This window comes from Cygnus olor, chromosome 4, assembly GCF_009769625.2.
Source record: "Cygnus olor isolate bCygOlo1 chromosome 4, bCygOlo1.pri.v2, whole genome shotgun sequence".
In the NCBI taxonomy this organism is placed as follows: Eukaryota; Metazoa; Chordata; class Aves; order Anseriformes; family Anatidae; genus Cygnus; species Cygnus olor.
Window position 1 is genome coordinate 31,878,616 of NC_049172.1, and position 24,959 is coordinate 31,903,574.

The 24,959-nt window shown below is 37.1% G+C and overlaps 1 protein-coding gene across 2 annotated transcripts; it reads left to right on the forward strand.

The window, feature by feature from the left end:
* The first annotated feature begins 1,851 nt into the window (after positions 1-1,851).
* On the forward strand, positions 1,852-20,171 carry PLRG1 (pleiotropic regulator 1). 2 transcript variants are annotated; one of them, XR_005819166.1, is made up of 16 exons: positions 1,852-1,980; positions 3,467-3,573; positions 3,812-3,954; positions 5,002-5,055; positions 6,631-6,724; positions 7,155-7,245; positions 7,438-7,539; positions 9,786-9,878; positions 10,222-10,371; positions 10,493-10,594; positions 11,109-11,211; positions 11,874-11,982; positions 13,051-13,190; positions 15,614-15,807; positions 16,768-17,721; positions 17,760-20,171. XR_005819166.1 is itself a non-coding variant. In XM_040554526.1 (15 exons), exons 1-15 carry the CDS (start codon positions 1,972-1,974, stop codon positions 16,825-16,827), a joined length of 1,551 nt encoding a protein of 516 aa, XP_040410460.1. In that variant the 5' UTR covers positions 1,852-1,971; the 3' UTR covers positions 16,828-20,171. The 2 variants fall into 2 exon arrangements, 1 of the variants encoding a protein (XP_040410460.1); XM_040554526.1 differs by having other exon boundaries at positions 16,768-20,171.
* The last annotated feature ends 4,788 nt before the right edge of the window (positions 20,172-24,959 follow it).

Here is a 24,959-nt window from a genome sequence, read left to right on the forward strand (position 1 = left end):
AGGCTGACACTTTATAAGGACTGAATATAGCCTTACAAAAAGCAAAGAGCAGGTCTTAAATTTATCCTAAAAATGGTATGGAGGAGGCTTTCTTTTCCAAACAGGACACCTGATTTTTTTTCCTTGCATTTTCCTCATGTTCTCCCCAACACACATGGTTAATGCGAAGATCTTCTCAGATTCACATAGTTGTGACACCACAACAAACATGCTGTTAGGAACTGTAAAAACAAAACATTGATCTGGTGGTGTTCCAGGACATCTCTTTGTACAGTGCATTTGTCCTGGAGAGCTACTTACGGGCAAAGGTGTATGTGTGTTTCTAGGAACGAATATTTGGTTGCCGCCTCTCGTGTTTGTTCTGCCGATTTGGCTGCCCATGGTGCAATACTCTTTACACAAACCCCCATCCTTGAATCTTGGCTCTTCCAAGCTGAACGTGTCCCTGAGGCGGTCTTGGTGAGGGGGAACAGAGCCTTCTTGGGCTGCTGACAATCTGTGATGGTTACTAAATTAAATTTAAAAAGACATCCAGTTGATTTAGAAATGTTCTCTGAAGCTGCTAGTGTTGTAATAATGTCATACTGTGACAAGAATACTGTGGAATTAAATGTTCATCTCAGGTGTCCTCTTTTGTTCCTTTTACCGGTAAAAAATATTTCAAAGGTTTCTGGTAAATGAGAATTAACGTTACCTTCATATTCTGGGAGCAAGCAAGTTCTTAAACATTAATGAGGGGGGCTGTTCACTTTGGTCTTAAAAACAGCACTGAAAGCATATTCAATTTACCAGTCATCTCTTCCGTAGTGGTCATTTGTAAAAATAAATAAATAAACAAATGACAGTTTGTTATTCCTGGAATTAGAGCTATAGCTAACATGCAAGAACACATCAAGTAGTAAATGTATCAACTGATTAAAAAAAAAAAATTAAAAGATTTTTTTTTTAAAAAAAGTTGATTCAAAAAAATGAATAAAGTGAATATTCTCATGAATATTGCTGACATGATTTATTGAAGATCTTGGACTATATTTCAACTTAGAATAAATCTGCTAGAAAAAAATGCAAACATAACAGATTAATTTGACCTCTGGTTTTCTAAAGCATTGCAAGGTGCGTATCATTGTACATCACTGTACTTTATCCATTGGCAGAGATTAGCCCTTAAACCATTTCCACACGTCAGATTCAGTAGTCAAGCAGACACGCACTACTTTTTGTGTAAATTTTTGTTTTATTGTTTGAAATCCCTTCCGTCCAGATCTCCTTTTACACCTTGTGTATCCTCCATCTCGGGGAACTGCTGTGGCAGCTGCGGGACGTCTGCGGCCCACCCTCATCCCCAGCATCCGTAATGGATGCAAGGGGCATCACCCCGGCCCAGACCAGGCAGTGGAAGCCACCGGCAGCACATGTCAAGCTATTGCCACCAGAAATGATCCATCAGCACCATGAAAGAGAGGAGACGGTCGCTGTGTGAAGCGGGCAAGTTGTGTGAGGCAGTAATCCCACCTTGCCATCCCATGGCACATAAAAGGGGCAGGTTTGTGTGCAGTTCCATGTGTGTGGTTGCTTATTTGGCTTACGCAGGCAAGTGGGGAACTTGACAAGGCATCGGGATACGATCTGAAACACTAAAACTTCCACGCAGGCCGCTGCTCCCCTACCCCAACCCGGCCGCTGCCTGCTCTCAGCAGGGAAACACCGCACCCGCGCGTCGGGCCCCGTAACTGCAGCCTGGGGGCGCGGGCGGGACTCGAACCCGCAACCTCCGCGCCGCCGCCGGCCGCGCAGCGTAGCTGAGCCCACTGCGGTGCGGCCGCGCCCCATGCTTAACTCCGCCGCCCTTCTTCCGGCGCGCATTGAAGACGTCACTTCCAGGGCGGTGCGGGGAAACGCCGGAAGTGCCTCCATTGCGAGCGGCGGCGGTGGCGGTGGCGGTGGCGGCGGGGGGCGAGAGGGAGAGGCGCCATGGTGGAGGTGCGCTGCGTGCGGGGGGCTCGGCGGGGAACGGGGGGACGCGTTCTGTCAGAAGGAGCAGTCAGGCGTTGGGACGGGTTGCCCGGGGAGGTGGTGGGGTCACCGTCCCTGGGGGTGTTCGAGGAAAGGCTGGACGCGGTGCCTGGGGACGTGGCTTAGTGGGTGACGTTGGTGGTAGGGGGACGGTTGGGCCGGGTGGTCCTGGAGGGCTTTTCCAACCCCAGTGATTCTGTGATTCGTGTTGGGATGAGTAGTGGCTTGCTGCTGCAGTTCCTGTTCCTTTAGCTGTATGGGATTCCCAGCCCGATTACCAGTCATCTCTTCCGTAGTGGTCGTTTGTAAAAATAAATAAATAAACAAATGACAGTTTGTTATTCCTGGAATTAGAGCTATAGCTAACATGCAAGAACACATCAAGTAGTAGATGTATCAATTGATTAAAAAAAATTTTTAAAAAGATTTTTTTTAAAAAAAAAGTTGATTCAAAAAAATGAATAAAGTGAATATTCTCATGAATATTGCTGACATGATTTATTGAAGATCGATTCCAGCCCGATTCCAAATGCTCTGTTCTTCAATTAATACCTGCAGTTCGCAGGAGCTCACTGAGCCTCTGCAAAAATCTCCCCGTAGGTGCTGCAGAGTTAGGGGAGTAATACCATGGCAGGTGGACAGACAGTATTCAGGGCAAGAAGACAGAACCTAGAAGAGCCTAAGGGGGGAAACCTCTGTGTAACAGGTCATGGAGGCAGGGCAGCAGAGTGATATCCAAAAGTTATTAACGTAGCTTCCAGTTTGTTGCTGTTATTGGTGGCATACAGAACAGGTACAGGGTGCTTCACTTTTGCATACCAAAGCAAGCAGGCTCATACTTCTAATTACTTCTTTTTGTACCCTGGGAGGAAGACATGAATTAAAAACTGAGCTATGCTGATGATAAATTAATATTCTATGTAAGGTAATAGCTTTTGAATTCTGCGTATTTGTTCCTGAATGGGATTTTAAGTTTGATGTGCTTTTAGTAGCAAAGATGTAACAAAGTCACACCGTGCTCAGAGACTGATGATTGCACTTGTTCATTTTCCTGGAGCTCGTGAAATAATATTTAAAGGAGTCTTTTCAGACAGTTGCTGTACTGTTTACATATAAAAACAACCAGAAAACATGAAGAAAAACATTTGCACATTTATGCATTCGTCATATAGATGCTAGTGCTGAAAGTTTGATCTAAGTTTTTGGCTTGTAGTTCCAAGAAAGTGAATGTTGTTTCGAGTAAACACTGAATTAAAACAGGTAACAAGTATAAGACAGTATATAACAGTTTCTAAGGGGAGCGGTGTTTTCTGTGAACTAAACAGGGTTGTTATATTATCTGTCTAATGCTACCGAAGTCTGAAATTGCTACTCGATTCAATTTATGTTTTGGTTTTCAATTTTTCATTTAATCTTGGCTGAATTTATTTAAATACGCTTTGCTTTATTTTAGGAAGTCCAAAAGCATTCTGTGCACACACTTGTGTTCAGGTCTTTGAAGAGGACCCATGACATGTTTGTAGCTGATAATGCCAAACCTATACCATTAGACGATGAAAGGTAAGTGCTGCGGTCAGTAAATTATGAGTGTGCCTCAAAGTTTTGTATTGTTGGTGACAGCTCCATCCTAGGGGCAAGTTCAGATGTTTCCTTCTACACAATTAACAATCTAGTGCTGAGGGAAGAAAAAAAATGAGGATTGTAAAGTAAGCTGTATAAAACATCTTCTGAAATATTTCAGAACTTACTAACAGTTAAGTCAGGGTTTAATCAGGATTGTGTTTTGTTCTGCCAACAGCCACAAAGTAAAGATGGCAGTCAAACTGCGTACAGAGTATGGCTCGGTGTTGCACATGCCTACTCTTAAAGAAAACATGAGGGAGAAAGGAGGCCCAGCCACTGGGGATCCTTATGGACATAAACAGTATTCTGGAAATCAAGGTCAGTTTGCTCATCACGGTGTGGTTTTTCTCTGTTTTGTAATAGTCTCAGTGATCTTCATTCTGAAGACTCTGTTGTTAACCCATCAAAGACTCAGAAGGAAATTAAAATATCTGTTTTTTCATTCTTTGGTATTTTCCTTGCTAGGGTCCACCGGAGGTAAGTGATTCAGGACAAGGAGAAGGTTTCTTATAACAAGGGAATGGTATGATGCTGTGTAATTTAACTTGTTGGTAAAATGAGTGTTTTTTAAGGTAGTGTTAGTGTATGCTGTACTTGGGTATTAGGAAGAAAAAAGTCAGGGAAGTGCTTCACATTTTACAAATTGATGATTGTCAAGGACATGCTATTTGGTTGTTTTGTTTGTTCCATAGATTTTTTTTTTTCAGACTTCTTTTAGCTGGGCAGCTATTAAAACAGAAATATTTATTTTGATTCTGTAGGTTTTTTCAGCTTATGGTTGGTTCGGTTACATATAGAAAGTGTGTGCATTGGGGAGATCCATATAGAAATTTCTCTTCTGAAGAATGCCAAATGCCTTCTCATTTTAGTTGATTTTTTTCTGAAATAATCTATTTGAAAGTATTCTGAGAATGAGAAATGTTGAGGACTGAAAATATTTTAAGAAAAAAGAAATTTTGCTTGTGTATTTCTTTTCAGATATCATACAATGAGTTTTTGTGAGTGGCTTGCATGTCAGACACTCATGTTGTTTGTGTACTTGAATCCTTTTTCATGATATTTTATCTACTTCGAAAGGCATCTTTGACAATGTGAAGGATTTTTCTTTTGGGAGAGTGTCCCTCTGGATTGAAAAAAGGAAGTCATTACTATTTTTAAGAGGTTATTTTACTATTGAATTTTAGAAAACAGATAATCAAAACAAATCAATGAAAATAAGAATTAAATTTCTGTGTAGTTCACTAGAAATGATTAAGTGATTGCAGGTTTCTTTTGCTCTGTTTTCCTCAATTTCCTGCTTGAAAGCATTATTTTGTGAAGTAGTAGAAAATACAGTTATTAATATGAAATCCTGTTGCTTTTTAGGACAAGAACTTGAATATATGATAACGGGTACACATCCATACCCATCTGGGCCTGGTAAGTAAAATTCTTTGAGTTTTGACAACTTTTATTTTTGCCTACCAGGCATCCCACATCCTAGCAGGCTTCCTGTTGCAGTGAGTCCGTAGCTGACAGTAGTGGGAAATAACATTTGAGTCTTTCGTAGTATTGATGCAGAGTTTTGTGGCTGATAAACGTTCTGGGTTAGGAGGTAGTAAGATTTGATAAAGATGCGGTGTCTTTTTGCGAAGCCTCATTGGATGTGATCTTGCTCTGAGGATGTCATTCGTTTCCATGAGAGTTCTCCTGTGGTAGCATCGTCAAAAAATGTTCTAGGAATTCTCTCCCTGATTTTGTGGTTCACTTTCTCTTGGAGAACTAGCCAAGACCTGTGGATTGCTAGTGCCTCCACTGTTGTGGCAGAGCTGCTCTTAGAGATTTATTGTGAACGAGGAGGGGGACTGCAGCTAGAAGGCAGCAGAATGACAAGGGGAGATGCCTCCTGCTTTTCTTCCACAGACCAAAAGGGCGTAGGTATCACCAGCCTTGCTTTGAGAAAGGCGCAGTAGTGTCTAATAGCTGCAGTGTCAGTTGGTTTCATGTATGCTTGGAAAGGTCGTTCCTGTGTTGTTGCATCGACAATCGCTAATTGTTGCTGTCATTGACCAGCCTCTTTGTGGCAGTTTAGATTTCTGTTCGTCTTTTACTGTTAATGCTTAAGTTTAGTACAATAGTAGTGGGAAATGTGTTGTGGCTTGATTTGTAAGTTAACAAATAAGAGAGTTCAGAAGTGCTTATTTGCCTGTAGCTGTGGGTTAACAAAATCAGATACGTTGGGCTTAAGCATTAGATTTCCTTTTGTTGGTGCTTTTTTTTCTTGTTTTAACATGGGCATCTCACCCAAATTTTGTCTTTGTTGTCAATTGCCAGAACTTTGGTTAGGGAAAAAAATAGAGAAATGGGAGTGGAATAAATTCACCAGTCTGCACCAAAGTTACACCTTTAAAAGAGGGTTTGTTTGTTGGGAAATTTGCTTTTGTTTGTTTTGGTTTGTGTTATTTATTTTGTTGTTGTTGCTTGTTTTCTAAAGTGATCTGCTGTTCTTAGGATGATAAATTAAAAGTTCTGGTCTGAAATTTTCACTTAATTAGGACTAAACCTTTTGTAGTTCCTGCACCACCCTATGATACCTGTCAACACACAGGGACCACGTAATAAACTGTTTCGAAGGAACAAATCAGCAAATACTTCTCAAAATATTGTTTCTTTCTGTGGTGGTTGGAGTTCCACAGTGGTTGAGGCTGGATAAAAAGATGGGCACTGCTGCTAGTTAGGCTTCTTTTGTTTGCAATGACAATCGTACTGTTTGCAACTCTAGAATTTGTGTACCTCTGTAAGCAGTAGAATCACAGTGGAATGGATTTGGACCAAAATAAAAACTTCTGTGGATTTGACTCCACAGAAAATTCTCTGGTTTATGACATTATTTAGTATTACAGAGACATTAGTCCTTGTGGATAGGTCTGTGTGTAAACGTGTTTATATAATGCACTTAACTAAATTTTCTGTGTAATAGTTGTCTTTGCTTTTGCTATGTTGTTTTTTTTTAAGGCGTGGCTCTGACAGCAGACACTAAGATCCAGAGGATGCCTAGTGAATCTGCAGCTCAGTCCTTAGCTGTAGCACTTCCCGCTTCTCAGACCAGGTACTGCTGTGTTACTTTGTTAATGCTTCTGTAATCTGGGGGAATTTGAGGACAAAACAAAGAAATTGGGATAAGTGCTATTTTGAGTGTTATGAACATTCAACTTTATGAAATATTTAGAGCCTTTTAGCAATGCCAGGTGTGATCTTGGTTTACACACAGTTTTCACTGTTTTTTCTTGGGTGTCATAAGAGGCATGTGGACAGGAGTGGGAACATGGGGAATTCTGATTAGAGTAAAAGAGGGCCTTTGCTTATGGGTTAAAAAAAGTTTACCTTGAGGTGTTCAGAGACTGGAACCTCTCTGGGCAACCTGCAGTGGAATCTCCATCCTTGGAGACTCAGCTTAACACAGCCCAGAGATACCTTACCACTTACTTCATGAAAGACTAAGCTGATTCCAATCAGTCAACTGTTTTCATTCACCCTAGGCTGGATGCGAATCGGACAGCTGCTGGTGTGGGTGAGATTTACAGGCATGCTGGAATATCTGAACGTTCGCAGCCTCCTGGGATGTCAGTGGTGAGTTTGTTGCATGTCTAATGTGAAAATTAGGTAGTGTTTGTCAGATTGGTTCTGCGTTCATGTGTTGTGTGGAGATGTCCTTACTGACTAAATTTGATGGGTATTGAGATGTCAGAGCAGGGAAGCTTTAGGTTTTATGGGAAGTGATTAGTTTTAAAGCATTAGAGTAACCTTCTTTTTAATTTACAGGCTATGATGGAAGCTGGTGGAAACAAAAATTCTGCGTTAGTGGCAAAGAAGGCTCCAACCATGCCCAAACCTCAGTGGCATCCACCTTGGAAGCTGTACAGAGTAAGTTATAAACTTATGACATGAACTCAGATAAACCAATGGTTTATGTTATATTAAGATCCCAACACACAGATCTTAATTCCGTTCTCATTCATAAAATAGAATCAAAAGAAAAGTGATCACACCTAAATTGTATACACACTTATTCTTAACAAAAAATGTGATTACAAACATTGTTCGTTCTATTTAGTAAATTACTTAGTGATTATTCTTTTTACCTTTTTTGTTTATGTAAGTTTACCTGTAGTATCACACATTTCTTAGAGATTGTGGGGTTTTGTTTGTTTTTTCTCTCATCAAATTCTTTGGTACAGGAACTCAAAGGCAATATGCAAAAAATGAAACTAATGACATGTTAAAGAAATGACCGTAGCTGGTCTAGCAATGTTAACGTAATGAGAGAGTAATTTCCAAAAAGACTTAATGTCAATGTCCAAGCACCAGACTCCTTTTAATCCCTATGAAAAAGGGAGGAAAAAGCTGAGCACTTTAATTGCATGTTATCTTTATAGTTTCAGTTGTTAGACTTAGTCTTGATTATGAATTAAATTAATTAATTTTCCTGGGGAGTAATAATAGTTGTTCCCCCAAAATCTCAAATCATTAAACATTTTGGTGATGAACGTGGCAGGGTAGCTGAGATGCAGAGAAAATCTCTAAGCATATGTATTGGTTCAGATCTTAACTTTTCAGGTACATTTGTTTCAACATGCACACCTTTCTAAGGGGCTAATTCTTCCTATAAAACTTAAGCAATTTTATATTTTGTCTGAGAAAGGGTGAATATTATTTTAGGCATATCAGGCTGGTTGAGATGAGAAAATCTCCTGCTCTGGTATCAGGATTGCATTGTTTTTGTACTGTTCATCTTGATATAGCACCCTATATAGACAGTTCAATCTTCAGAAGAGTACTAAATGCTGTTTTACTAATTAGGTGTAAGGCTAATTCTAAAAAGTATCTTTTTGGAAAACTGATAGATATATATTGATTCTGAATGCAGCAGTATTAGAACACGCTCTGTATAGAAATTAAGGCAAATACCATTTATTGCAAGTGTCATCAAAATAAACCTAGAAGAGATACAAGGCAAACAAATGACAAATGCCTACTATATTGCGAGCACTTCTCTTCAAAGAGGAAGTACAGTTGTAAAGAAGAAAAGTACAGCAAGTACAGTTCAAGTCACTGTGCTCGTTCTACGTCACCTCTTTGTTAGCAGAAGTTTGCTATCAGAATCTTTGCTTAGTGGGACAAAAGCTTGTTCAAGTAACTTGGAAGTAGAAGCATAGATAGAACACCAAATGTGGGTTTCATCTCATCTACTTAAGAACTGTGTTTCAGCTGGTCTTCCTAAGCTTAATTTGAAGTCATTTGTGGAAGGAAGATGGGGACTTAAAGTAGGTCAAGTAAATTATTTCTTACATTTGTGTCTTGGAAATGCTAGTGTTTTTTCTAGACTATGAAGAAATCTAGGCAGATATTTCAAATGTATGTGGCTGAGGTCTCATCTGGTCTGAAGAATACACGTTAGCTTTCAAAAGAATTTCTGCTTAAGAACTTCTGTTGCATTGTAAGTCTTTTGAAATTAGCTGTATGATAGTTCATGAAGTACCGCATCCAGTGAAGCCAAATGTGGAATTTGATTTTAGTTGTTTGACTTGAGAGAAGTCAGTGAAACAGAAAGGCTGCTGTAAGCAAGCCATGTATCAGTAGAGCATTTCTTGACTTTTGTCTCTAGTATTTTGTTACCAGAAAGTTTCTGATATACTTGTATCACCCCTTATTTGGGGAAAAGGAGGTGGCGGCTTGTTTTAAGTGGTAACTATTATTTGCCAATATAATTTAATAGCCAAGATTTTATGTAATAGTTCTTGAGCTAGTTATTACACAAGCCCTATACAGTGATATAAGGAAGTTGCACTTAAATATAGTATTTTTCTGTGAAGCCTCAAGTGTTGAACCACAATGTTCTGGACTCAAAAGATTTGAAAAAAATTGCTTGTAGGAGCAGGGTCTTTCCCTGTTGCACGTTTCCTAGGTGTGGTGTATGACATGTAAATTTCTACTAAAGTAGAAATAAAAATTAAACTCTTTTCAGATCTAATTTCAGATTTGATTGTTTTGAGGAGCATGTGTTTCTCAGCAAATACTAACAAATTGTAGTGTTTGATAATGAAAGTTTTATTGACTAATATATGTGTATTTTTCCTGAGTTAGGAAAAAAATGTCTCTCTTTTTTTAAGGTTATCAGTGGTCACTTGGGCTGGGTGAGATGTATTGCAGTAGAACCAGGAAATCAGTGGTTTGTTACTGGCTCTGCTGACAGAACTATAAAGGTAAGAGGTTGGAAGAAATTTCTAACAAAACTTTTCTGTTCCACCCCCTTCACATTTTAAAATGAATTTAGCTCCTGGAAACAATTTCTTGGTTACTGTGCACATAATGCTGTGTACAGAGCTACAGAACTTATTTTTTCTTATTACCTAGTCACTAATGGAACAAGATTTATGGAGTATTACTACTACTTGGTATTTCATTTGTTTTATGGTAGTAGTTGAGGAGTAAATGTTTATGCTGTAATTTTTAACTTTAATCCTACTTCTTTTTACCTGGGTTGTTTTCTCACATTACCACAGTGTGGGTTTTTTTGTCTACCTCAAAATACCTGTTTTGTTGCAGATTTGGGACCTTGCTAGTGGCAAATTGAAATTGTCTTTGACGGGACACATCAGTACTGTACGAGGAGTGATAGTAAGTGCAAGAAGTCCATACCTCTTTTCTTGTGGAGAAGACAAACAGGTGAAATGCTGGGATCTTGAATACAATAAGGTAAGCTTCTTTGTTGGTGAGTTTCTTTGATCGGAATTAGTTGGTACTGGAAAACATAAAAATCAAAGCACTTGAAATCTTCTTTTGAAGATGTTAAAGTTTGTGTCTTTTTTTCATCTAGGTTATCAGACATTACCATGGTCACCTAAGTGCTGTCTATGGTTTAGACTTGCACCCAACAATAGATGTACTGGTAACATGTAGCAGAGATTCAACAGCACGAGTAAGTATAACATCGACATTTTTTAATATATTCAATGTATAAAAGTGAGTAGTTAGCAAATGTTAAGAACGTGTATTAAGATGAAAATGCAATGAAGGTTTCTGTTAACTTTGTCTTCCTGTGTGGAAAAAAATAAAGCCTTTGGTTATACCCCAAAAACAAACATAAAAGTATCATTTCAGGGGAATGTTTTATTTTTTTAATTTAGTAAGTAGACTACCTAAGTAAATACAGGATCACTCATTTTACTGTATTTAGAAAATGTTCTGTTTTTATGGTAAATTACTTTAAGCTATCTAGATGTCTAGAAATTTAAAGGCAGGTTTCTTGTTCCCCTTGAAATTTGAGAGCTGGAGCAGTCGTGATGAACTGTTGGGTGAAGTAAACAACTTAAACATTGTAGTTTAATCTGTAAACCTATGACAATGAACTCATATAATCATGACAATGCCTAAAATACATTGAATATGCTTCTGGTCTTGACCTCTATAATTTATTTACTGTGGATTCATAGATTTGGGATGTGAGGACAAAAGCCAGCGTGCACACGTTATCAGGACACACAAATGCGGTAGCAACAGTGAAGTGCCAAGCTGCAGAACCACAAATTATTACAGGTATAATGGGCATGGTTTCACATGTAACATGATTAACAAATACATTCATGATTAGGTTTATGTAATAAACCTTTATTATTATTTAGGTTTATGTAAATAATATTTATTATTTTAATAATACTTTATTATTATTAGGCTTATGCAGTAAACCTAATGATGTGAGGTTCATACTCTTATCTTTAACTTAATTCACTTTTTTGTTAGCTTTCTATTGAAAATGGGCTATGCAATCTGTTATTTCATACAATTGATGATATATTTAGGGAAATATGGCTGTGGATTGTTTAAAAGATTTTCTGCTTTCATGTGTTTATGTTGTTTAAATTTTTTTGTAATTTGTATTGAGACTTCGAATATTCTGTAATAGTCCACCGTTCTCTACAATGCAGTTAAGTGTCTAGTACCATGATTAAACAAAGTGCATCTTTCCCATTATGTCCAAAATACAGCTTTATGTAACTACTTAGTTCTCCTTGAATTTCAGACTGCATAAAAAGACTATTACAACCCATCATCTTTCTCTTCTGAAATGGCATTAGTGTCTTTATTTTCCTAACAAAGATACCAGTATTTTTTTTCACATGTGAAGTTTTGGCTGACTTATCAAAAAATCGTACCAGTTATAAGAATAAATGTGTTTTACTATTTTCTTTTCATTGCAGGCAGTCATGATACTACCATACGACTCTGGGATTTAGTGGCAGGAAAAACTCGTGTTACTTTAACAAATCACAAGAAATCTGTAAGAGCAGTAATACTACATCCAAGACAGTAAGTTTTCCTCATTCTTTTAGTCTTTCATAATTCGTAACATAGGAACGTGAGAGGAAGCTAATGTGGATAATGATTTGGAATAGTAGGGCTTAATAACGTGTTTAGAAAAATACAAAGACTTATAAACATAGAATGCTTTAAAAATGTATATATTGGTAGCCTCTTAGTTCTCAGATGCTTTTATTACACTGTGCTTCCCAGGTACTGATACTGGTGTACATCAACAATCCCCAGAATATATTTCATATACTCCCACAGTATTTCTTATGCATGTTCTCTGACACGATACTTGAAAAATCAGCAGCACTGGGCTTTATAAGGCTAATAATAAATACGTAACTGAATGATTATTAGCAGAAAGTAATACATTTAATAAAATTGTGCATGTGTGAATAAAGGAAGCAGTGATTAATGCAAAAGGATTTTTTTTGGAATATATGCTTCACTGCATAAGAGATTTCAATCTAACTGGCCTTAAAAAGAAACTTCTTGTGGATGTTTTAATCTTTGAAGCAGGTGTTATTGGAAATGCTCTGAATTAAGATACAATATGTTGATGCATCAAAAGTTGTCTGTTAATGCCCATTAAAACAATGGAGAAAAGAAATTCACATAAAATTCACTTTTTTTGCAGTGCATTATCTGTGCTTATATAGCTTTGGAAGACTAGCCAACACTACTTTTCCCCCCATATACTTCTGATGATGCCATTATACCTGAAAATTTGTCAGAATAGCAACAGATGAGAATATTGTTTTACACTGTCCAAAACTTAATGTGCGTTTTTAATGTTTGTTTGCATATTAACATCCTGTATGGTATTGGAGAGCCTTGTGATTTGTAAAGCTTAGGTAATCTATGAAAATAAAGGAAAACCGTAGACAGAGATAATTCATGCTTTCATTCATAACTTCATAAAACTGCTTAATTTTATGCAAAGTACAAATGTCAGAAAAGCAGTGTTAAATAATCTTGCAACTAACATTCAGCTGTAGTTTGAACAAAGAGTGTTATTTATCCTCACAGATATTTTAGCTTTAATATACTGTGTATATTTTCTTTCAGTTACACTTTTGCATCTGGTTCTCCAGATAATATTAAGCAATGGAAATTCCCAGATGGAAACTTCATTCAGAACCTCTCTGGTCACAATGCCATTATCAACACACTGGCTGTAAATTCAGATGGAGTTTTGGTGTCAGGAGGTAAAATGAGAAATGCATGTTCATATTCCTTCCCCTCTACCCCATGCTATGAATATATAGCTGAAGGTCCTTAGACAAAGATTTTCACTGAACTCTCATTTTTCTGGGATAAGAAGCCTGCTATAGCCTACAGCTTTGTTTTGCTGCAAGTAGGGTCACCCGCGTTTTCTTTGTTACTGAGCTGCAAGCCCAAAAATATGTTTGAAAGGAATTTTAAGACTCTAGTAGGGAAGAGATTTCCCCTTCTCAGCTGGCTGTTGCCAAGATTAGTAGCTTATCTCCAAATTTTATTTGGCTCTTTGAGTCAAATGGAGGAGAATTCTGAATGCTTCCTATATCTGATCATGAATAGTTTCATGTAAGAACATTCATTATCTCATATTGCATGTAGCATTATTTTATGTCAATTACCCAAGTATTGCAACAAAAATACTTTGGAAGTATGTGTTATTAAAACCATAATCTTTGACGGTTCTGGAAGTTTTATGTTTGTGCAAGACAAAGTACACATGTAGACTTTTTTTAGGGACAAGCTTATAAAAGTAGCTTATAGACATCCCAGCTGAATTCAGATCTTTTCATTAAAGCACTGTCTAAACAGTAGGAACTGGTCATTTCTGTTGGGGTTTTTTGTTTGTTTATTGTAGATACTATTATAAACATAGAATTAATTAGTGTGAAAAAAGCTATAATTCTGTGGCTTTAGAGTGAAGCTCTAGAGAAAGTCTACAATAATGCAGGAAAACAGTTGAAGCAGGAAGTTAAACCCAAATATCTGAGGTCCTAGAACTATAACTTATGAGTTTGTCCTGTTAAAGCTCTAGCTATCGTGGGAAATTAAGTCAAGGCTAAACTGTATTGCACCAAATTACTAGCAGGACCTGAGTTTTCTCCTCTTGATTTTGCTTATCTAGTCTTTTGGGTAGTTGTAAATGAGGATTGGACTCAATTCACAATGTGACACGTGATAGAAAGTTCAGTTTAAGACAAGTTCCATGAGTTTGCAGAAGCAGATACTTAAAAAGATTTCTGGTTTTGTAATAATAAAAATGTAATAATTTTTAGAACATCTCAGATACATTTCATTGTTCCAAACTGAGTTTGGTTCCATTTGATACAGTGTTCCTTGTAGGCTAATGATGTGGAGTAACATGGAAATGCTTTAAACAAATAGGAGGATAGCTAATTATATGGCCAGCCTACCATGGTTGTGTTTTCAATTACTAGTAAAGGGGACCCTTGATTTTAAAATTCTGACAAAGCTCTATTTGACAACTGGTGCACTCACAGTGAGAGCAAGAACTCTACAGAACGCTGGACTTTTCTCATCTTTCATTCTGCTTTGCTTTGAAGACATTTCTAGAGGGCCACCATAGGACTTCCATGTTAGTAGTGGTTGAGGCCTTAGAAAAACTTATTTTTCCACAACTTATTTTAGTAAGATTATGTAGACTTTCCTTAAAAATTAAAATTGGAATATTGATTATTCCCATCCCCGTGACATTTTCATGATAATTAAAGTAAGTCGATGTTACCTTAGAGTATCATACCTTGGAAGCACCCTTCTTGAAATATCAGGAATTCTTGCTATGGAGAAATGAAAGCTTTTAGTAGATCTTAAGTAGATCTAGGGTTTGTATTTAACTGAAAAATTCCTTTGAGAGCATCCTTCTAAATACAGACTTCGGATTGCTATGAATCCTCTGAGGCTACTAGTAGTTATAGTGACAGTAATTTAAACTGGTACCTCTGTAAATGTTAAGCATTGATACCTCTTTGTTCAATTTTAGTGGAGCTACTGAACAGAGAACTTAATATTCAGAATGTCAGTCCTTTCTTTGCTTTCAAAGCAACTTGCTGCCGTGGGATGTAGTATATCATGCTTGTATGCCTTGGGATGTAGTATATCAAATTTTGCCTCAAGTATGATGAGCTTCTGAGGAAGCTTCATCAACCTGCTTAAACAAGATCAGCCTTCCTTCTTAGCTAAGAAGGAAACCAGCAGAATATGGGAAACCGTATAGGATGTTGGACCTTGAATATTGTAGTCAGTTTTGGGCCCCATGCTGCAAGAAGGATATTGAGTTGCTCTGGTGTGTGCAGAGAAGAGCAATGAAGCTGATGAAGGGACCAGAAAACAAGACTCTCGAGGAGTGGCTGAGGGAATTGGGACTGTTTAGTCTGGAGAAAAGGAGGCTTAGGGGAGACCTGGTACATCACTCTGTACAGCTACCTGAAAGGAGGCAGCAGCAAGGAAGGTGTCAGTCTCTTTTCTCAGGTGACAAGTAATTAGAACACAAGACAATGGCCTGAGCTATCGAATACATGAATATTTCAGCAGATATAATTCTGATAAATTAACTAGATGTTCTTGATACTGTTTTTAGAAAAATAAAATACTAATTCTTGTGTTGATTTTTAAGCTGATAATGGTACTATGCATCTTTGGGACTGGAGAACTGGATACAATTTCCAGAGGGTACATGCAGCTGTACAGCCAGGCTCCTTGGACAGTGAATCAGGAATATTTGCTTGTGTATTTGACCAGTCAGAAAGCAGATTGCTAACGGCTGAAGCTGATAAAACCATAAAAGTATACAAAGAAGATGATACTGCGGTATGTCAAAGTGTCTTTTTAATGTATTTTCATGAAATCAGCATATTTCAAATAAGTTGTTACATATGTCCATAAGGCACATGTTAATAAAACAGATTCAACAAGTCTGTATATGTTCAAAAGAATATGTATGCATTAATGTAAAGAAGACAGCAGCCTACTTCTAATTTCTTACTAACTCCTATAGAACAAATAAGTTTTATGTCCATCAACTCCTCTGCACAAATCCTTTGTGAGAACGTTTGGATAAATACCATTAAAATAGTTGTGTATATTGTGTTTTGAAGCCAGTAGGGGACTGTTTGGTTTTAATCATTAAAACGTGAATTAGCAAAAAGATTAAATTTTGAACTTTTATAATACTTCCGTATATGATCTAGGTTAAAAAGTTGTCAAGACAAATGACTAGAGTTTAAAGTAAATAGCTTATTTTCAAACTGTTATTTCCAAATCTGAATCCATTTACTAACAGGGAAGGCAATAAATTATTGTATAGCTTTTCAGAATGTCTTCTATGTAAATAATTATTTCTTATTAAACCATTGAACTTGGAGCAACTTGTAGAGGAATAACTAATGTTTTTTATACATTTTGCTATTGAGCAAACTGCAGACATTGTGGCATTTGCCAAAACTAGTGTACACCACTGAAAGACATTGACTCATTGACTGTTCCTGATGCTTTGATCACTACAGTGTTTTTTGAGCTGCCATTGGCAACCTGATTTTTATCTTGCGGGGGGGGGGTGGGTCAGAAAAAGTTCTGTCATGCACTTCAGGCAGTGGAATGATATTAAAATTTCATGTGGGTAAATGAATTACATAATACATTAGGTAATTATAATATATATAAAATATATATAAATCCTATGTAACTAATATTTTAAACTAAGCTCTACTTGCAGATTGATTTCAAGTTAAAAATAATCCTTATGAGACTTTGCTTTTTTTTCCCTTTTAGACTGAGGAAACTCATCCTGTCAGCTGGAAACCAGAAATTATCAAGAGAAAACGATTTTAATACAGCAACATACTTGTGCTATAATTTTGTTTCGGTCACATTATGTTCTGCCTACAGCAGCAGAGCAGGAAGTCGGCAAGTCATTGCTTTTTCAACATGTTTTGTAATAAATTTTGTTCTTCTTTCTTTTTGTCTTTTTTTGGTGTGAAACCAACAAACCAGTTACAGCTGTTAATTTTATCTTTGTGGCGCATGTATACTTCATGAAAAGGATAAATGTGTAGGTGGTTACTTTTTTATATGTATCTACTGAGCATAAGTCTAAATGTTTTGGTGAGCCAGGTTTTTTGAAAGCCCTTTGCTTCACTACAGAAGTTAATTGTAAATTTATCCGTAGAGGCCATCTACTGGAGACTTCTTGAGTGACGTTTTTAGATTTTACATCAGTGTTGTTTACTGTATATATGCTTAGTATATGCTGAAATACTGTAATGGAACAGTATATATACTAAATTACAGAATAATACCGAGAAAGAATTGGGATGATAAAATACCAATGTAGTTTGCTTAGTAAGCCACGCTGGCAATGCTCAGTGGCTGTGTTATTGAATGAAATGGATTTTCATAGTGTTCCTTTCTCTAGGAAAGCTTTGACATGCAACTCCACATCTTCATTACTTTCATTTTGGAGTGGACCTTTATATAGCAATGGCTACTGTCAAATTATGTTGTTTAGTCAGCAGCGGATTAGGACCATTTGACTTTCTTCAAATCACTTGTCTGTTGCTTTTTTCAGTTATCCAAAACATGTATGACATTAGATTACAGGGAACTTCTAAAACAGGTCTGAGGAAAAGCTCTTAAGTCATTCCAGCCTTAATTTTATTTATTGCTGTCTCCCCAAAATCTTACAAAGGATTAAAAAATATATACTGAAATATGATTAATACAAAGGTCAGATGTGTCATTGTGTTTAGATGATTAATACAAAGGTCAGGTATGTCATTGTGTTTACAAACAGTCATGTAACAAGCAGTAAATACATAAGCCTCCTTGGTACAGTTTATCCGTGGTGCCAGTGCTGGTGTTCTAAAGCACTTTCTCTTAGCAGAGGAGAAAAGTGTTAAGTCATTGAGCCATTCAGTTGTCAGCAATTCTGCTAACATTTTCAATAGCTGCAGTGGTGAGTTTCATGCAGGGTGGATACTGAGAATTGTTCTGTGGCGGCAGCCTTGTAGTAAACTGTTCACAGTAACCACTTCTAATTTATGCCAGTCTGACTTCTTTCAAATCTGGGATTTATGTTAGGGAAGTGACAGTTTGTTGAAAGTGCCTGGAGCCCTCTGTTTGAGATACTGGCAATATAGCTTACAAAAAACTAGTAAAACTAAGTGTCATTTATATTACAAGACTTACCTCTTTTGTGATGCATGGGAAATCTTATGTACATCCTCCAAATACTGTATTTATAATTTAAATGTTTGACAATGTCATTTTAAGGCAGTCCATGCTGCATGAGTAACTGAAGTTTGGTTGACAGCTATTGACTGAAGCATCATCACAAAATAGCAAGTTTTATACACCTTGCTAGCTTTGCTGTTGCCCTGCAACACATACTGAACTTTGTTTTCCAGACTGCTGTGTTTGAGGACAAAATAGGAAAAGATGGGAATGGTGATGTTCTTACAATTATGAAAAATACAAAAGCAAAAAAAAAAAACCAACCACATGAAATATGGATCAAAAACAAGCATTCACTTTCCAATTATTCTAGTTTTTTTTAGTTAACTTAAAAATATTTAGTTTTTTTTAAAGTTCTTTTCTTTTGAAGTTTAAAAGTGGTGTTTCAGGGGGAGGAGGGAAAGGTAGACTACAGTAACGTATGCAGTCCCTTTTTAATCTGTTTCTCTTTGTGTATCTGCCTAGCCTGCAGTTTCTCACTCATATAGTGTTAGTTTTCTTGCTGTCCTAGAGCCTGGAGAAAAATAAACCAGTTATTCTTTAAAAAAAAAAAAAAAATCTTATAGAGGATATTTATAGGTTGGATTAAACACCTTTTATTTGGTTGCTAATCTTTATTACAGCTGTTTTTATTTTAACTGATGTAATGGGGAAAATACAGGTTATAGCCTATGATTTATACCTGCTGTTAATGCTTTGTTCCAGAAATCTGTGAAGTGTTCTGGTGTTGTACGGAATTCTCATGCTCACAGTTGAATTTTAACAGGAAACCAGTATGGAGAAGAATAACTTGGAAAAGGATGTGTTTTTTTGTTGTAGTAATTTTGTTTTTAATAGAAGAGTCTCTTTTGATAATTTGGAATCAGAAAGGGGAAATCAGAAGTTTTGGCTCCCAGGTCTTGCAAATCTTTTGTATACTGGCATCTTCCTTTAAAAACTGCTTTTATTCCATTGTTTAGCATTTTGAGGAGAGATTAGAAAGTCACCTGCAGAATCTGCATTTCTTCCCTGGAGTCCTGCAGGAATCCACTAGCACGGGGGCAGTGGTTGCCAGGGCATTCTGTGTGTTGCTGTGGGTAAAGATTTGATTTGCGAATGAAAGGCTTTGTCACTGTTGTTTGGAATTACACTTTTCCTTTTTGGCTCTGTAATATGCTGTCCCAGTTTTCAGTGTGACTTTTTTTTGTGTGTATTCTTTAACATTTGATTTGCATGTTCGTTTCCTTCCCAGTAGTTTTTTCTTCCACTTGACAATAATGTGAATATTGTCCTATGTACTTCTGTAAATATTTCAGACATCAAGATTCATTTAAACAACGAAAATTCATTTAAGTGCTTCTCTAGTGCAAAGCAAGCCTAGATAGTGAGCTGGTGCACACACATCTGGTTGTGTAGGATACACAGATAAGATTTGTCCACATAAGTCATAAAATGAAGCAAAATAGAAGGATTTGAATCACTGAGTATAGTTTCCATGCTTCTGGAAAGTGTCATGCTGCAATGTCAGTTAAAGTAATCTTGACCTGGAGTCTCATTCACAGAAAATAATTGTCACTTACAGAAGACAGATTTTCTGAAGTATATGATCAAATCATACACATTTGTACCACAAACCTTGGGTTTTGTTTTATACTGTATATAAATGCAGAGAAGAAAATGGTTTTTGATTGTAACATAATTCAAAATGTAACAGGTAAAAGTGATAAATTCTAAGATTGTTGTTTGCTGTGTGCTGAAGCATATAATGTATGCTATGCAGCTGGAATGCAGTCATTTGCCGGCAGCACAGAAGTTGTGCAGAACAACATGTATTTGACAACCTAAAGGCTTACAGAAGTAAATTTTTAATAGCCAGTTCCTTTTTGGTCCTGTTAAATAAGAATTAAAGTACTTTGCCTGATTTTAAATGACAGCAATTTAGCCATCAATAAAACCTTCTATACTATATGATTTCTTGTCATTTTTTTCCACTTTGTTGTTCTTAATGCAAAACCCAATCAACTAAGCACATATTGAAAACTAAAGTAATTTAGGATTAAAAATCATGACTGTTTCTCATGTAACAATAACATTTATTTCTGCAGTTCAGCTGTAATGGAGGAAGAAAGTCCGGGCTCATATTGTATGTACAGCTTCATATCTGCGTGAAGGGATTAGCAAAACAAATACAGAATTGTTAATAATTTTCTCTAATGTATTTAAAAAAAAATAAAAAAATCTCAAGAATGAGGTTTAAAATAGGTTCTGGATGGGAGCTGAGGGTGTGGAAAAAAAATTTAGAGTGTAAGTTCTGGTATGTATTACTGAAAGCAAATTAAAAGAATATCCATGGCACAAAACTGAAAATTTGTTCTCAAATCAGTGGGAGTTTTTTTTTTAAAATTATTTCTCTCAGTGGGGTGTTTTATTCTTCACCGAGTTGCAAAAGCTATCAATCTGGCAAGTTGTATATGTAAGTATTCACATACGGCACACATTCGTGTGCAAGACGCATTTAATTTTATTTTTTTAGATTAGATTTCTAAATTAGTACACCAAAGAAAGTGGTGAGGGTTTTGGAGATTTATGAATGCTAGTGAATCTGATCAGCTGATGAAAGAGTCAGTTTTGTTCTGTAAAATTTAACACTAGATTAGCAGGACTTGAAACTACTGTAAATATGACTTTTTATGGAAAATGTTCCTTAAACAGAACATACAGTTAGTGAATGGCTTTATTCTTTTGAAAGCAAACATGTCTTTAGGAGAAATTAGTTTGAAGGCTGCATGAAGAGGCAGAGAAGCTTTTTGACTTGTTCTTGCCTGTCGTTTCAAAACTTGGCAGGCAGGAAACTACCGAACTCTTTGGTGGCCTTTGAGATGGAGCTTGTCACTTTGAGCGACTCCATCTGATGCTTCCTTAACAGTAGCAATTATGAATCAGCTTTCTGGCTTTTGCGTCTTGTAGCCTCGTGAATTTTAGTTCTGTGCTGACAAGGTCAGAAGCTGGCTGAAAATGGGAATCCATTTTCCATCCAATTTTTTTGCCATCTGTCTGAAGATGTGCCTTCCAAGAATTTTGATGCACAAAGGGAACTCTGCATTTCTCATTGCTATATTCAGTAAGCTTTTGTAAGTAAACTCTGACTGTAGGACTATTCAAATATATTTGCCTCTATGAATGCTCCTACATGCATTTTTCATATACTTTTTATCTTAGGAAAGGAAATCAAAATAAGCTTCTCAGGAGTCATTCAGTGTTGTAACTTCATCTGCCCTATGTCAAACTTGAAAAATATCAGCATAAGCCTTCGAAGTTTTGATGTTGGAAATGTGGTATGTTTTTGGGAAAAATGACACAATCTATCCAAGAAGGTTTTCTCTTTAGCATGTATTCTAGCAATTGCTGTAAAGCAGCACTCAGATATTTAAAAGGATGTATGAAAAACTAAGCTTTGTTTTAGATGGTAACTGTGGAGTTTCTAGATGCAGACTTCCCTCCCCCCCCCCATCCAGGTTGAACACTTGGGAATCTTTAAAAAAAAAAAAAAAAAAGTTGAGGGATTTGCAGGATAAACCAATCAGTATTACTGTTCACTCACTAGTGCTTGTAGTGAAACTAATATCAATCAGCTTTGTGACTTGAAAGCAGCAGCAACATGTTAATTTCCTTCACCTGCATGTAACCTTTTAATTCTTCTTTAGCATTTTCATTTTTAATATCATAAGTATGCAAGCCCCAAATGTGTATCTAATGCATGGATTAATTGGGGCTCTTGCCTGCAGATCAGACCTCAACAGTACAAAATAATTCAAACAAAGGATCTGGGTAACAAAGATCAAAATCAAGGGTAAGTATAGTTAAAAGGAAGAAATTGTATGTTTGCATTGATGGTAAAACTACCTTGTATGTTTTATTTTTTTTCCAAACAAATAAAGGAACTACTACCACACCCTAATTACTCTTGTTTTCTGTGTGAGACAGATTGTATCTTCCACCATTTCGTTGCAGCCTCTCTGCTTTATTTTCAGGGTCTGCATGCATGCTTGCAAAGACCTCGCCTTCATTTTTTTCTGTTACAGTAACAGCTCTTGGGCTTTGGGCTGCTGCAAGCTTTTTTTTTCTTTTTTTTCTTTTTTCCTCTCCCCAATAGCTAAGAGTAGAGCTGAAGCGTTAAACACTTGAGTGCAAAAGAGAGTCAATCCAGCATCAGTATGAAGTATGAACAGCAAGGGCTATACCTAGGATAGAGAAGGACTTCCTGGGGACCAAACAAGAAACAGTTGTAATTAACTGAGATCTCTCAGGAAAATGGAAAGGACAAGGAAAAGTTAAAATGAGGAGAGACCAGAATTATGACATCTGAAAGGAAATATTTGAGAGCAGGCTACTTGAGAAAGTTCTGCTGCATGTGAAGAGTCTCAAAGCAACACAGAGTTAGGAGGCTGGAGATTGCTGCTGCTGCAGTGGGATTTCGCAGAGGAAGCACTCGCACATACAATTCTAAACAAGGCTTAAGAGTAAAGCTTGAAGAGTGAAGCCAAGGTTTGCACTGCGAATAGCTTAAAAAGATAAAGTGAGGCTGATTTTAGAGTTGATTGAACGCGTGGATTACCTTAGGACACTGGGTTAGCTTCTTTCTGACAGGTGGATGGTGGAGCTGGAGAACAGCACGAGTTCATAGCTGTGGAGCATCATGCTGACAGGATGTATTGCTGTTGGGAGACTATCATGTGACAAATAAGGGTGTAGCTAGTGCAATCAGGAAAACTTTTGTGCCATATCCAACAGCATTTTTTTCACTAGGAAAAGATACCACGAATCTTAACATGACAACCGTTTCCAAGCAAATCCCCTCGACAAGCAAGCTTCCTGCATTGACAACTGGAGATCTGCTCTTGATAAAGTAGTAATATAGAGTATGAACAGAAAAATTCCATACAAAAATTTGAGTGTGGCTTCAGCTGCCAGAAGAGTCAAATTTCATGTCCTGTAAGTATTATTAATTCTTTCCTGTTCATTCCATTTCTTTTCTTCCTGTGCAACATGGTAACAAACACGTTTCTTTCAAAGACAGTTTGGCAATGCAAATCTACCAGAATTGATCAATTCTGCTAATGACTTTGTTCTATTTTGGAACCGAAAATCCCAGTTTTATTATTCCGTGCTGCTCTGAATCAATGTATAACAGGAAATTCAAAAGTAACTAGTGAAGCATACTCACTGTAGTAGATGAATTAAATTATATATTAAAAAGGCTTGCTGCTAATTAAAATAAATGTAGTAAAATCAAGTGTATGGCTCTTCCTAAGTAAACCCACTTTGTTAATTTGTAGGTGAAGTTGTAAAAGGCTTTTAAATATGCAAGAGGGTAGAAAACTGCGCTCCTGCTGTTCTCCAGTTTCATAGTGTTGTTGGTACACGCAGTAGCCAGGTCAACGATGCAGTTTTTCTCCAGACATTAATATAGGATGGCCATGCTTAAAATAGCATGGTGTATTTCAAACTTTCACCCACTGAAGAATATGTCCATATGCTTTCCAGTAACATAGCCCTGTGGTCTATGGCAGTGCATTTTTTATAGTAGTATTCTCTCTCTCAGAGGTTTTTAATTTCTCCTTGATTTTTTTAGGCAACAATAACTTCTAATGGGGAAAACATTGCTAAGAAATTGGAAGCTATCTCTAGCCCATGTCTCCAGACCAATAATTCCTTTCTTTTCTTCCTTTTTCCCCCAAACTTGTCCTGCTCTTCTTCCATCAGCAGCAGCCCTGTGGAACCGTCAATGTCCTCAGCTGTGCTGGAGAGCTTCGTGTTGTCCAGAAGTGTGTGCCATGCTATGGATTGCTCTTCCAGGTCCCCATCACTTCATCAGACACGGTGACTGAACTATGTGGTGGAAGCATTTCAAGGTGAGAGATTGTTCTTGGAGAAGGGAATAGGCTGACTGGGTGAAATCTTACTTTCTCTCTAGACATGCAGTCTGATGTTGACAGCTGATGGTTCTCCCTCCATCTTGTTGCCCCACTTGGTTTTTCTTGAGTGATCATTCTTGTGGCACAGCACAGTGTGTATAATACGCTCTGGTGGTTTCTAGCAATACCCCACAGTCCCAGTAAAATGCGACAACTATTTTCATGTTCCAGGGAGAATAAAGACAAGTGGTAAAGGCTAAGACTAATGAGAGACCAACGAAACCTACAGCAAAGTTAGGAAGATGTCTGTGGTTTTTTTTTCTTTCTTTTTTTTTTTTTTCTCTTTATCTCCTGCTCTGCTCAGCATCATGCTCAGCAAGTTTATTGGCCTCAGCTTACTCTAGGATAAGTTGAGACTGACCCAGAACAAGTCCTGGCAAATGCTTTGAATTGGTGTGGTCGAGGCACGGAAGATGTGGTTGAAGAATGTCAAATGCTATCTGTTAGTGACAGGCTGTCCTCCATGTGATGGAAAGGTTTTTCATACAGCACTCTTTACTATTTATTCTTAATTTCTTAAACCCCATAAACGTTTACTACAACATTTGCTACATATTCTGTAGTAAAAAGATCTAGTATTTCAGGTAATACAGGTCATAAAATTGGACAGAACTTGTAAACTGTATCAAAATTGCAGCCTTGGGAATATCCCAGGATGTGTAAGGCTTGCAATAATGTGATATCTCCTACCTTTAAAACAAAAACAAACAAAAACATGGAGAGGAAGCTACTCTAATTAACAGTCACAATTAGGAAATAGGATTTTCTACTCTTCTG